The sequence below is a fragment of the Mirounga angustirostris genome, unplaced genomic scaffold (assembly GCF_029215605.1).
Source record: "Mirounga angustirostris isolate CCGP_5_RB_7025 unplaced genomic scaffold, mMirAng1.0.hap1 SCAF_10, whole genome shotgun sequence".
NCBI lineage: Eukaryota > Metazoa > Chordata > Mammalia > Carnivora > Phocidae > Mirounga > Mirounga angustirostris.
In genome coordinates this window covers 107600065-107614468 of record NW_026991718.1, presented here as the reverse complement: position 1 = coordinate 107614468, position 14404 = coordinate 107600065, and the positions used below count along the sequence as shown (strand labels likewise).

At 49.5% G+C, this 14404-nt stretch overlaps 1 protein-coding gene across 1 annotated transcript in view; it reads left to right on the top strand.

The window, feature by feature from the left end:
- The window catches only part of CDS2 (CDP-diacylglycerol synthase 2), a 66238-nt gene that overhangs the window by 31376 nt on the left and 20458 nt on the right, over positions 1–14404 (top strand). Inside the window, exon 2 of the mRNA XM_045885428.3 lies at positions 13043–13179. Coding sequence (XP_045741384.1) covers positions 13043–13179 — 137 coding nt within the window. The remainder of the gene's footprint in view (positions 1–13042; positions 13180–14404) is intronic.

Here is a 14404-nt window from a genome sequence, read left to right as displayed (position 1 = left end):
ATCTAGGAAGAGTGGAATGGATTTTTGGAGGGAGCCACCTGCATGTCCGGTATCTAGGGGAAGATGAGGAGAGAGGAATTAAGCATCACTCCCAAGTTTCTGGCTTATACAGGATACAGATTGTGGTGTTAAACTTGTCAGCAAGGTGAGGCCTCAGGATCACCAGTCTTGTGGGCACCATCTGTAGTTCTGTTTAGCTAGTTATGTTTGAGATGCCTATGAGAACTTTCTGGTGGCGATGTCATTAAGTATTTGGGAACAGTAGTTGTGTCTGGCACTGGAGGAGGGGTTGAGGTTGGTGGAATTGGAAATTAAAGCCAAGGGGTTGGATGATAATACTTAGGGAGAGAGTGTAGGGGGTCTAGAATCTGACCAGAACTGGTCCAACATTTAGAGGTCATGGAGAGGGAAAATAGCACAGAGACTGAGAGCAGTCAGTCAGGTAGAATGAGAACCTGGAAAGTATGTATCGTGGGAGCTAAAAGAGGAATGTTTCAAGGAGGAAATGGTCAACCAGATCTAATATTGCCAAGAGGTACAAGATGAAGACTGGAAATTCCATCCAGTTTGACAGCATCGAGGCTGTTTTATTTACTTCACATGTTAGAAATTTCACGATTATTTTAGTTCCCAGAGCCTGGGGCATCACACTGAGGCCATGTTGCTTTTTCTTTTTTTTTCTTTTTTTTTAAGATTTTATTTATTTATTTGAGAGAGAGAATGAGATAGAGAGTATGAGAGGGGGGAGGGTCAGAGAGAGAGGCAGACTCCCTGCTGAGCAGGGAGCCCAACCTGGGACTCGATCCCGGGACTCCAGGATCATGACCTGAGCCGAAGGCAGTCGCTTGACCAACTGAGCCACCCAGGTGCCCACCATGTTGCTTTTTCTCTGCTGAGATACTGGATATCTCAAAATCACTTGCAGTTCAGCAGACCAGGCAGCTACCCATCCCCCACACTTTTTTCCCCTCCTAACCTTGTTATTAAAGGAACTTTTCTTTTCTTTTTTTTTTTTTAATTTTTTTTTAAAGATTTTATTTATTTATTTGAGAGAGAGAGAGAGAGAGAAACAGCATGAGAGGGGAGAGGGTCAGAGGGAGAAGCAGGCTTCCTGCTGAGCCGGGAGCCTGATGCGGGACTCGATCCCGGGACTCTGGGATCATGACCTGAGCTGAAGGCAGTCGCATAACCAACTGAGCCACCCAGGCGCCCTATTAAAGGAACTTTTCAAACACAAAAGAATAGTTTAATCAATTTCCTCGTACCCACTGTGTGGTAAGGGCGTGATAAATACTCTTTCCTTTTAATTATTGATTTTCAAATGATGATCTGGTGTCCCAGCAACCTTCAAAGGTGGCCATTGTGGCTTTTTACAGTTCTCGTTATGAACTCACAGATTTTCATATACTTGTGTTTAAATCACATTTAGTCTTTTTTTTTTTTTTTTAAGATTTTATTTATTTATTTGAGAGAGAATGAGAGAGAGCACATGAGAGGGGGTAGAGTCAGAGGGAGAAGCAGACACCCTGCTGAGCAGGGAGCCCGATGCGGGACTCATCCAGGGACTCCAGGATCATGACCTGAGCCGAAGGCAGTCACTTAACCAACTGAGCCACCCAGGCGCCCACATTTAGTCTTTTAACACTCAAATTATCCCATCTTCGGTGATCAGGAGTCTTTATTTATTTATTTATTTTTAAGATTTTATTTATTTATTTGACAGAGAGAGACACAGCGAGAGAGGGAACACAAGCAGGGGGAGTGGGAAAGAGAGAAGCAGGCTTGCCGCAGAGCAGGGAGCCCGATGCGGGGCTTGATCCCAGGACCCTGGGATCATGACCTGAGCTGAAAGCAGATGCTTAACCGACTGAGCCACCCAGGCGCCCCGAGCCTTTTATTTCTTAAGTGGCTTTCTCGTTTTCCTATTTCATCTTTTCCCAGGCATCCTTAATGATTTATCAAAAAAGCCACTTCACATTGTTGCTTTCATAATTTCATCTATAGTCAATACAACAATTTTGGGATTGAGAACACTGTTAAATTTTTGTTTCCCAGTGGAGAAATATTGGAATCTATTTGATTAGCACACATTTCCATGACTATTATGAATCAGGAATACCAAAAAAGTGACAATATTCCAATACTATAAGCAGTTCAGGGTGCTTGCCCACTTACGGGGGCAGGAGAGGTTGGGGCACAAGACACTGGGGACATCAGCTCTCATGTCCACTTACCTTGTCACCTTTGTAGTAAGCACTGTTGGAGATGGGGGACACTGAAGTGGGTACCGGATGGCAATTTATGATTTAGAGGCTCCTCAGATATGGAACTCACTAGCTGGTCCTGGTTCCCCTTTCTGGCAGAGGTCTAAGGAGCATACTTGAGCCCACTTTTGGGATTGTAAATATATCTTTCTTTCTCATCTTAGTAGATTTTTGGGTAGTATTTGATATATTCTCTTTGAAAGAGTCTTTTTCTAATAAAGAGGAAACTTTTTTTTTTTTTAATTGCTTTCTCCCTCAGTAAGGCTGAAGACTCATTTTTCCTTAAATGTTAAATAAAGATTCGTGACTAGGGAACAGAAAGTAAGAGGACCTATTGGACTCCAGCAGGGCTTCTAGTATTTTGTGCTCTGAATCTGTAAGACAATGGAAAAACAAGTGATCTCATCAGGACAGAACCTTGGGCAGAGCCTTCTGGGAGACGGAGGCCATTTTTCCACCTTTGGTTGTCTCTGACCTGAATGAAAAAACGTCTTGTGATGATGGGTACTAGATTAGAGTTGTATGCTTGTTCTTTTAGTAAACAGATGCATTTACTCCAGAGAGAGGTTTAGTGGGGAAGGTGGGAGAGAGTGTTGGGAGAAAGGAGAATTCTTGTTCGTTTTCTGTCATCCAAACTCTTGGTTTAACATACGAAATTGGCATTTTTGAGGAGGTTGAGACCCAGTCCTGTGGTGTGTGAATTTGAAAGCCTTGCATTCAGGCAGGCTTCCTCTTCTGTTACTGAACTGTTCTCAGAAATACCTCTATTACAAATCCTGGGCTTTTTGAATTCCCCCATAGCACTTAGGATACATTTGGCCACAAATGACTGAAAATCCAGAATAACAGTGGCTTACCAAGATAGGAGTGCTTTTCTTCTCATGTAATAAGCAGTGCAGGCCCTTTTACTTTGTTTGTCCTGCTTCGCAGTCATCCTGCATTGCTGGTTTTTCCTCATTGTCAGCTCTTTCCATCTTGTTGCTTAGTCATTCATAAGAGGTGGATTTCACCTCGTAATTGGTTGTTGGAGCTCCAACTAGCCAGTCTTCATTCTAGTTAGTATGAAGGAAGAACAGTAGGATTGCACACAACATCTCTGCTAATGATTCATTGGCCAGAATTGGAAAACATAGTCTTGGGTCTAAGCCCAGCTAAAAATCAGGGCTTCTGTGACAATGTCTAAGGAAGAAGAGAAGATGGACAATGGGACCATGGGCTACAACCCTGTGATGCCTCACATAGTAGTTGTTTTGTTTTGTTTTTAAAGATTTATTTAGGGGCACCTGGGTGGCTCAGTCAGTTAAGCATCTGCCTTTGGCTCAGGTCATGATCCCGGGGTCCTGGAATTGAGCCTTGCTTTGGGCTGTCTGCTCAGCGGGGGAGTCTGCTTCTCCCTCTCCCTCTGCCCCCTCCCCTCACTGGTGCTTTTTCTCTCGCACACTCTCCCTCTTAAATAAATAAATAAAATCTTAAAAAAAAAAAAAGATTTACTTATTTGAGACAGAGCGCATGTGCACATGGGCACATGCACATGACTGGGGGGAGGGACAGTGGAAGAGAATCTTCAAGCAGACTCCCCATTGAGCACGGAGCCCTACACAGGGCTTAGATCCCACAACCCTGAGATCACAATCCCAGCCAAAATCAAGAATCAGACGCTCAACCGACTGAGCCACCCAGCCACGCCCCCCTGCCCCCCCCCACCCCCGCCATGTAGTACTTGTTAAGAGCACAGAAAATGAGTTGCTCAGTCACCCAGCTGTCTCCCAATTCAGTAAACCCTGGATCCTCTCTGAATGATTGGCTGTGGCCCCTTAAGCAGATGTGGTATGACCTACTTAACTGTCTTCTCTGTTGTGAGCCCCATGCCAGATGTTGGGTATACTGTGGTGAGGAAATCAACAGCAGGAGACCATGCAGTGTGGGGTGTGCTCTTGAGAAATTATAGGGGGGCCACTGGGGCACACAGGAGTTGGGGAAGGCTTGGAGAGAAAGGGATCTCTTAGCTGGGATTCGAAGGGTAAATTAAATTTGACCAGAAAGAAAAGAGATGGGTGTCCATAGAAGTGATTTGCAAAGACTGTTCTAGGTAGGAACAGAATGAACAAAAGTCCTAGAGGTGAGAAAGTACAACCTGTTCTAGGAACTGGCTGTACTTCAGAATGGCTGTGAGGAATGAAGCTGGAAGGGTAAGTAAGACCTTGATCTCAAAGTGGCTGGTACACCATTTATAAAAGTGTAGACCTATCCTGTAGTTGTCTATCCTTTAGATTACCAGTGGAAAATTGCCTCCATTTAGACCACAGTGCTCCAGAAGGAGTCCAGGACAGAGAGTGACATGATCAGATTTTCTTTCTGGAAAGGTCCTTCTTGGTGCAGTATAAACAGTAGAGGGGAAGTAGGAGTGGACTCGAGACTGGAGGTGAGGCGGCCAGTTGGGCTGCTGCAGGTTCCCAGTGCAGAGATGGTGTTGGCTTGAATTAAGGGAGTTCCAAAGGTGACAGGAAGGAGTAGATGGAGTGGAAAGGTTTTTTGGAGCTATTAACAGACTGGGTGATAGATAGTTCTAGGGGCCGAGGGAGGAGCCACCAAGGATGATGGTCACAGTTCTCACCTTAGAATTCAGGGGAAAGGATATAATTTGGTTTTGGACACATGGAGGAATTTAGTTGTCTGTGGGAGACAAGGGGAGACATCTAGTACATTTGGATGAATGGCAGAGGGAATGAGATTACTTGGGGAGAGTGGGTAGTAAAGAGCAAGAGCCTCAGAAGAAACCCTTCGGAACCCCCAAATTAAGAGGCAGGAAGAGGAAGCTGCCAAGGAGAAGGCTGGCTAAAGAAGGCCCGGCTAGAGAGGCCCCTGGGAAGGATGTGCTGCGTGGAAGCAAAGGAAGGGTGTGTCTTCTGCATTGCCTGAGTGAAGGCGGGGCGGGGGACAAGAGTGCTGTGGGTTTAGTGATTAGGTCTGTGGTGAGGGGAGAGTGCTGCCGCAGAGTGGCTGGGCAGGCAGGTGGCTTGCTGTGGCTGGGGAATGATGCAGTCAGACAGGGGGTGGGTTGTCCACAGCTCTTGCCAAAGATTCACCTGTGAAGTAGGGAAGAAAGTGCATTGGGTGGATGAGCTGTCAAGAGCTTTTTATTGTTGAGCCTGCTTACCTGATTGTAAGTAAGGGCCTGTGATGAGGGGGAGGGGAGGAGCCAAGAGGGAGGGAGAAAGATCAGTGGTGTGAGGTCTTAGAGGAGGTGATGGCAAAGGGCATGGTGTGCACTTGGGCATGTGTATCCCAGTGCAGCTGTCCTGGGAACGATTGTCCTTCCGAGGGAGCCCTGTCTGGGCCTGTGGCCATCAGTGGTATGCAAAGGCCCCTGTAATAGTGTTGTCTGGAGGTGAAATGGTTCATAGCCAGAGTCGGGTTTTTAAAAGCTGAGTCCCCCTCGCTTGCATCTTTTCATGTCCTTTCTCTGGAACCCTTTGGTGTGGAGTGCATTCACCTGTGGAAGTACTTTTGGTGAAGCAATCCATCTGGAGTAGCTGAATGCATTTTCTATAGGTCATACTGAGGCTTATATGAGGCTTTGGAGGACAGGGTATGGCTGTATTGGGGGATGATTGTGAACTCTCAGAGTAGGACTTCTCTTTCTTATTTGATCTTTTGTTTAAACAAGTGAACTTGTCAAATGGGATTAACGTTAGAAAAAGCTAGAAATATTTGCTATTGCTAACACTACACACACACACACCCCCTACACACACACCCCTTACTTGACTTTCTTAGTAAGAGGGACACATAGGTCTCTGATACTCTTATTGAGGTTAAACCTGTTTCTGGCAATTTCTCTCCTGGGGATGTGTCTGTAAGTGGGGGAGTGGATTGTCCTGGCAGCGGCCACAGGGTTTAAGAAGATGGCAAGCCCAACATTTAGCAGAAAGGTTAGGCTCAGCCTGATGACTTTCTTCCAGGATAAGGTTTGCGATCTGCATCTAAAGCAGCGCAAAACATAGTTTGTGTGAATTCCATAATTCACCGAGTAAATGAAACTTATGAATTTCAATGCATTGCCAGTGGAAAGGTCAGAGTTGTTGGAAGCAGAACCAGCCAGTGCCCTGAGCACTACCTTTTAATGAAATTTCCCTGACAATGAAAAAGAGAAGAGCCTAGTGGGTGCTACCACTTACTTACTTTCTTTCTTTCCCTAGTTTTTTGCCCCTCATGGGCAAACATGAACAGAATATTAATATGTTTTCCTTAGCAAGGTACAAAACTGAGTTGGCATCTGGTAAAGAAATGGGGTGTGGAGTATGGTGAGTACCCTCTGCCCGGAGTCTGGTGGATACAATGTCAAGGGCTCCTGGGTAGCCTGGCCACAGCCACACTTACGCTCTGACCATCAGCCACTTGTGGGTGTCACTGTAGAGTCTTGAGAAACAAGGTCAGAGGGTGTATCCCGACACCAACTTATGACCAAAAGGGAGCCTCGTAAGCTTTTGTAGGCCAAAGGCAGTCCTTCGGGAAACATGGAATTAGGAAGGAGTGGGAAGAGGTAGGATTTTCTACCCCGAGAATAACAGTGAAAATGAGCTCTGTGAGTGCAGGTCCCTCCGCAGGCCAGGAAAAGCCAGGCCTCAACCACAGGGAGCTTCCCTTTCCACCCCGCTGCTCCCCCGGCCCTCCCTCACTGCCTTCTCTTGCTTCCATTGAAGGAAAGCTTCTGTGCTGTGCTGTTTTAAGCCTCATGTCAGGGCTAGGGTTGGCTTCTGGGCAGTTGTGGGCATAGAGGGGCCCTGGAAGGCTGGTAGGGGAAGCCTTTCCGAGCAACAGTTTCTCCAAAAATGTCAACAGGTCTTCGTTGAGCCCTTGGTACCCAGGACATTCCCTCTGTCCGTCATCAGTCAGACTTTCTGCTTTCCCTTCGGGGTCTAAGTGAACCAGGAGGGCCTAGGAGGGAGCTTTTTTCTTTCCTTTTGAAATTTCTTTTGTTTCCTGTTTACTCCAACATCAAGCCCCTTGGGGAATGGCTAAGGGACTGTAGAGGATGGCTGGTGACTGAGATAGAATCTCAGATAGGCTATGCTCCACTTAACCTCCGATCTGGGCCTTTGGGTTGAAAGGGGAGGGACTGCCTGGGAGCTGGGCTGAGACAGTTTAAAGCAGCAAAGCAGCTTCTCCCTGCTGCCCTCCCAGCAGGGAGGGAGGGGGCCGGAATGGGACTGGACTAGTCTGGTCCTGCTGTGAGGGCCACTGGGGAGGCAGGGGCGTGGGTCCCGGCGTGCGAGCTGGAAATCATGGTGGGTTCTGTCACTCAGTGCAGTCTGGATGCTTTGGTCTGTGGTAGGTCAAGTAGAATTCTCATTAACTCATTAGATCAACAAGTCTTTGGGTGCCTGCTGTGTTCCAGGCACTGCTTAGCCCAGTGGGAAACAAGGAGCCTGTGACCACTGAGACGCCGCCGAGTCCGACGTGTGTGTGCTGAGCCATGTGCCCCAGCTTGCACGGACTTACTGAGTTATACACGTGTACTGGTAGGCCCAGCATAAAGCATGAGCAGGAAAGAAAATACAAGGGAGATAAATAGAAGTTAGTTGTAATATTTCTTCCCGCACTTCCGCAGATTGTGTCGCTTCACACACAGAGAGCACTAGTCCGCGCTGCTCCTTTGTGTGTCAGACCTCCCCGTTCCACAGTCGCTTTGGGGAGTGGATCGTTTTTGAGTTGGGGGGCTGCCTATTGGATGAATGGAAGGCATGAAAGAGGAAGCAGGCAGGCCGATGCCGAGCTCACTTAACTGGTGAGCACACGGGCCCCAGCAGGTCCTGATAGCCGCCGTTCTTCCCACTCCGCCCTCCCTGGGAAGGGTGCCCCGGTTGCCTGGAGAGGGGGAGGCTAAGGGTCCTGTGCTGCGGTCCTGTGTGCCGTGGTCAGGACACTGAGGGGCGGGGGTGGCAGTGTCGCTCTTCAGCCCCTTTATAGTTTTCACAGACTTTCATCGGTGTGGCGTTTGATCATTCTAGCAGCCGTCCAAGATAAGGGATCCTTTCTCCACTGGGAACACCAGAGATCGGAGGCCTCCGGGGAGTGTAGTGAGCATCAGAGCTGGGCCCTGGGCCCTGCTCTCCCTGACTGGCCGCTGCCTCCTCCTGCAGAAGCTCAGCCTCTGTGTCTGGCAAACTTGCCATCCCCTGGAGGAGCAAACCAGTGTACCTCTCAGCACCTCCGACTCTTGGTTGGTTAAGCGACTGCCTTCGGCTCAGGTCATGTGCCACTTTTCTTCTGGGCAAGAACTTGGGCTCCAGGCCCCTGGCCCCTCGGCATCCCTGCCCATGATGGAAGCTGCCGCTTGCACTGGGCTGCTTTTACTCAGGCATAGGCAGCCGAAGCGGAAGTCCTAGCAGTCCAAGTGAAAGGCCTTTTCCTATGGGGTGGGAAGGAGTCCGAACACCATAAGCCTCCAAGTTCCCTTCACTTTCTGTTCCCTTGGCCTGTTCTCTTGTGACATCTACACCCAGGGGTTGGGGAGCGGGGGACTGGGGGTCAGGAGCCCAGAGAGCCGGCTGTTGTGCCTGTTCCCTGTCCACGTTTTCTGGGCTGTGCCCTTGCCCCTTGCACAAGGATTTGCCCTTCCTCCATGTTGGGTCCCATTGCAGCTTGTGAGGGAGTGGTTGTCCGGGTAGGTGCTGGTCTCCTGCTCGGGGGGGTGCGTCCAGGTAAGGGCTTGGGGGATGCTTATTCAGTGACCTGCATCAGGCCCAGGACCCTGGGGTTACTTGCTTAAGAGGCAGTTAAAACCTAGAAAGTTACTCTCTGTCAGGCTTGTTCCTTTAGGGTATTTACTTCATTTCTTAGTTGTTCATCTCAAGCTCCTTGACATCTTGGTAATAGTTAGAGGGTTTGTTTTGTTTTGTTTTGTTTTAAGATTTGAGACAGAGAGAGAAAGAGGCAGAGGGAGAGAAGCTGACTCCCCATTGAGTGTGGAGCCTGATGCAGGGCTCGATCCCAGGACCTCGAGATCATGACCTGAGCCGAAATCAAGAGTCGGCCACTTATCTGACTGTGCTACCCAAGCAGCCCTTATAGCATCTAGAACTATAGATAGTTCTCTGTCTCTTGTACTACTTTCTGTGTCAGGATACCTCTCTTCCCTTCACCCTTCTAGCAAGGAAGGACAGGAGTTGGATAGGGTGATACTGCAGGACACAGTGCTGGGCTAACGCTCATAAAAGGATGTGGAAGGGCCAGAGAGGCTCAGCACCGAGCTGGAGCTCCCTGCTCCTCCCCTGCAGGCGCTCCGCCTGGGCTCCTTCCTGCCCTTCCTCGCCTGGGGAAACCAGCAGCCTTTGTGAGTCTCCTTGACAACAGGATGGATAAGTTAAAAATAACCTTGTGCTGGGGCATGCGTGTGTGCGTGTGCGTGTGCGTGTGCGTGTGGCTGGATACGTGCCCTCTCCCCTGCTGGGCTCCAGCTCAGTCCGTGTGGCTTCCTGATGCTCCTGGTGAGCGTCTGTGCGAGGCCTTGGTGGGGCCCAGGTGCTCACATGCTGAAGCTCCTCGGCTTAGGCGTCAGATCTAGATAATCCTGCAGCATTGTTACTTCATAGCGCTGATGGTTGCCACTGGGGTATGGGTGTTAATGTCACCATCAAGAGTGGAAAGCTTTTCTGAATGCCTCAGTCTTCATTCACTCTAACTGGAGAGGGATAATCTCAGAGGCACTTGCGTGGCTTGTCCAGAACCCCCTGGCTGAGCTGTGGCAGCCGAAGGAACAGTGACCCTGTCGTCAGAAGCTAAGGCTCTTGCCTCTCATCCTACTGATGAGGTCATCTGGATAGGTCCTTCACCAAAGCCCCTTATTAGCAATCTTACACTAGTTAAAGCCCTCTGTTGGGGGCGCCTGGGTGGCTCAGTTGGTTAAGCGACTGCCTTCGGCTCAGGTCATGATCCTGGAGTCCCGGGATCAAGTCCCGCATCTGGCTCCCTGCTCGGCAGGGAGTCTGCTTCTCCCTCTGCCCTCTTCCCTCTCGTGCTCTGTCTCTCATTCTCTCTCTCTCAAATAAATAAATAAAATCTTAAAAAAAAAAAAATAAAGCCCTCTGTTTTGTGGTGTTATCACAGTTGTAAGTTAGTTTAGAAAGAGCTATTATTTCCCTGAGGTCAGGGGCTAGGTAGCTACTTACCACACCTAGAATTAATTCCTGGCTTCCTCTCTCCATCATTTTTCCATCCATTAGTAAGTATTTTGCTCTCTACCAGGCATGGGGAGGTCATGAGAAAAAGGTGGTCCTTGTCTTTCGGGAACAAGAGACAGTTACAAAAATCTTCCCGTCAGTCTGCACTGTGGCCAGTGCCCAGAGGGAGAAGGTTAGGAGAAGGAATGACTGGGAGAGGGGTGGGGTTAGAGGAGGCTGGGAGAACATATTAGCGACACAGTGTACTTAAGGCTGGAATGTATGAGACGCTCCTACAAATCCAAAGGAAGGCAGAAAACTCAGTAGAAAAATGGTCAATGACTTTGATAGACACTTTACAAAAGAAGATATCCAAACAACCAATAAACATGAAATGGTGCTGGATTTCATGTACTTCTTAGAGAAATTCAAATTACTCAACTTAAAAAAAAAGTGACCGTTTTCTGTGTTCGCACACATACATAACGAAATCTTTGAAGATGTGCTGAAACATCCCTTTGCCATTTCTAGTTTACTTCATTCTGAATTTCTTACCGAAAAGTAAGATGGGGTCCCCAGCCTGAGCTCCTCACTCCTGTGTTCGCGGCTGCAGCCCCGCACTCCCACACTCCGGGTCCGCCCTCTCTGTGTGCACTGGGCAGCGGGGGGCCCCGGGAGCCTGGGTGCCCTGCGCTTCCCTGCGGCTCCCTGCGGGCTAAGGTGCCGCTCACTGAGGCACAGGGATCTGGACTACACCCAGATGAACGCGCTGCAGCAGCTTCTTGTGCCACCAGTTCAGGCATCGAGAGAATGACAGGAACGAAGACATCCTGAATTCCCTCCAGCACATCTAACCCAGCGTTGGGTTCGAGCCCACCTCCGTCCGTTTTGAGAAGTGCGAGGTGAAGGGCACGCAGGTGCAACTCCTCTTCACCTTCCTGTTCTGCCTGCCCCCAGTGACTGTGCCACTGCGCTCAGGACCAACCCCAAATTCATCACCTGGTCTCCAGTTTGCTGCAGCGACATCACCTGGAACATCATGGTGGGCCCAGACAGCGTGCCTGTGCGCAGTCCAGGCCCCGCCATCGACATCCAGCCTGACTTCAAAGCCCTGCTGTGCTAGGGTACCCCAGGGGCCCAGCTGTGCTAGGGTGCCCCTCCTGTCTGCTGCCTGGTAGTCACAGCGCTGCCCTCTGGGGATTTCATCCATGACAATGTTTCCTCGAAATCTGCGTGGAGGAACGCCTGAGGTCCAGGAAAATCCCCTGAGATGGGAGCTTCTTGTCCATTCCAGCCGCACCCCTTCTCCAAACCAAGGCTCCTCACTAGTAAAGTGTCGGGTGTCAGAAAAACAGTGGATTCCAAGATGCTTAAGTAAAAGGATAGTGGGATGAACACAGAGAAGTCAGAAGACCTGGGTTAATAGGAGATTTGGGGCCCACCATTGAACTTCGCAGAGCCTCTGTCTCTTCATTTGTAAATAAGGATCTTCCTGTCTCCTTTCCCTTCCTTCCAGAGCTTCTCTGAGGTTCACAACAGGTATGGGAAACATTCTTACAACTGTTGAGAGCTCTGCAAATACAAAGCAGTATTGTTTGACTCTAATTCGAAGTGATTTGATTTCTCTTCCATCTCTCCCCAACAGCAGTGGTTCTAAATTCCTGTAAGAGATAAATGCCCTGAGTAGTAAGGTCCCAGGATTTAGAGCAGCCTGCCCTTGGTACTTTGGATAGAGAGCCTATTGCTGGCATGACTCTGGTCCCCTCGCAGGGGCTGCTGGCAAGCAGGGTGAGTTTCTAACATGGCCGGAGGCTGGATGGCCACTCTGTGGGTGACATCGCAGGGTCCGATGGTGCCCAGGGCTGCGTGGCAGGGAAAGGACAGCGGCACCCCAGTCCTGGTGAAGCCTTGACTCTAGTAAGCAGTACTGTGTGGCTTCCACACTGCCTGGGGCTGGCCTCCTCATGGTGTGCTCTTGTGGAGTCTGGAAGTAACACTGTGGACTTTGGGGAGTCCTGTGGGGGACAACAGCCTGCACACCCAGCTTTTCTCTGAGAACCTGGCCAAAGTCACAGGCCACTCTGAGGGCACTGAGAGTCCAAACATGTTGTGGCAGAGCAGGGACTTTGCTGCATGATTTAGGTGTTGGTGGAGAGGGGTTTTTAGAGGTGGATGCATCTTTCTGGTGCCAGCAGCCAAACCCTTCTAGGCACTAAGCCTGGCAGCAAGGGCAGGGTCAGGAATGAGGTCCTGATGAATTTCAGGCCTGCCTCCCCTTTTGCTTTGGATACAAAAGAGCCCCTTTCTCCCTCCTCTGGACTGTCCCCTCCCCTGCCCCCGGTAAGGCAAGGGGGATTGAGCAGATTGTGGCTGTTCCTCATTCCCCCATGGTACAGATGCATGCCTCGCTTCCAGCAGAGAGTTGGCCACCTCGGCACATGTCAGAACAGTGTTGGGATCGCTGTGAGTCCCATCTGTTCTGTCACCTGACTGTGCCAGGTCCTCAAGCCTTGTTGGGGGGTCTTTTCCCACAGATTTCCTATGACAGGCATGTACTTCTCAGTATCCTAGTAGGCATTTTTGACCTTTTCCTCATCTGTTTTTTTTGCCGTGTAGGAATCGGAGTCAGAAGCAAAGGTAGATGGAGAGACTGCATCGGACAGTGAGAGCCGAGCGGAAGCTGCTCCTTTATCAACCTCTGCAGATGATACCCCAGAGGTCCTCAACAGGGCCCTTTCCAACTTGTCTTCAAGGTAACCTGGCTCCATGATGCAGATGCTTGCGAGGGCCTTGCTCCAGGTCCGAGGGCCGTGGAAGACCCAGAGCCCTCAGACAGCCTGCGGTCTTGTGACGTGAGCCCACTGCTATCACAGTGTGCAGGGTGGGCCTGCCCAGCGGCAGTGGCCACAGTCTCCTTGCTTCTGCTCAGGCCTCCACTGAATGTAATCTAGTACTTACTGGCAACTATGAGCAGAGCCTAGAAGGATCTGACCCTTGGAGGGTGCTGTCGGCGGGGCTGAGAGGTATAGTAGTCCGTGGAGGAGGAAAGTGTAGACAAAGGGGTGGTGGTGGGCAAGGTTGCTGACGCCACATGTGAAGGGGTTTGTGACTAATAGACGGGCTGCTTTTCACAGAGGAGCCCAAGTTTCTAGGTCAAAGTTTTCCCTCTCCCACACACATCCATTGTGGACATTCCTTAAATTCTCCCAGAAGAATTGAGAAATCTCAACTCGGGTGAATCCAGGGTTAAAATATTAGTCCCTTGAGACTTTGGTCCTCCAACACTGGCTATGTGAGCAGATTAAAAAGGCAAACGTTAAGACCCGAAAACGTTACCTGAAGGTGTTTCTATGTGTGTCTCACACACATGTGTCTCTTTGAAAGGTGGTATTGTGCAGTGGTCAAGGGCATGGGGTCTGGAGCCAGACTCCCAGGCTTCAAATCTCAGTTTGACCACATCACACCCGTATGATTTGTGCATCCATTTCCTCATCTGTAAACGTTAGTGGTGTTGAGGCTTAAATGCATTAATATATGCCGAGTCCTTATAAAAGTGCCCGATGCATCTTTGTGATTGTTATTATCGTTGGTTAATGTTGTTCTCACCATAAAGATGCAGGGGCAGAGTGATGTAGGATTCTGCTGCCGGAAAAATGTGCTTTGTTTTTTCTTTGGATAGAGAGCCATAGAAGCCATCCAAGTAGATACAGAAGTAGGGTACCACATTTCCCTCGGAACTTTTGCCTGATCCCTTTGTTAAGATACAAGCTGGGTGTATTTTTCTGTAGGCCTTGGAGCACCTGCTGAGTTTGGTGTGGGTGAGGTGATGGCTCTGTTTGCCCTACTTCTGCCTGCATCTGGCTAGTACCTCCGCCAAGGTGAAGGAGGTGCTCCTGGAAGGGATTGACCTCTCCTCCCAGAAAGAGCCATCCCCTTGGGTTTGTGCTTTGCTTCTTTCCGGGCTCCTAACGTATTTTC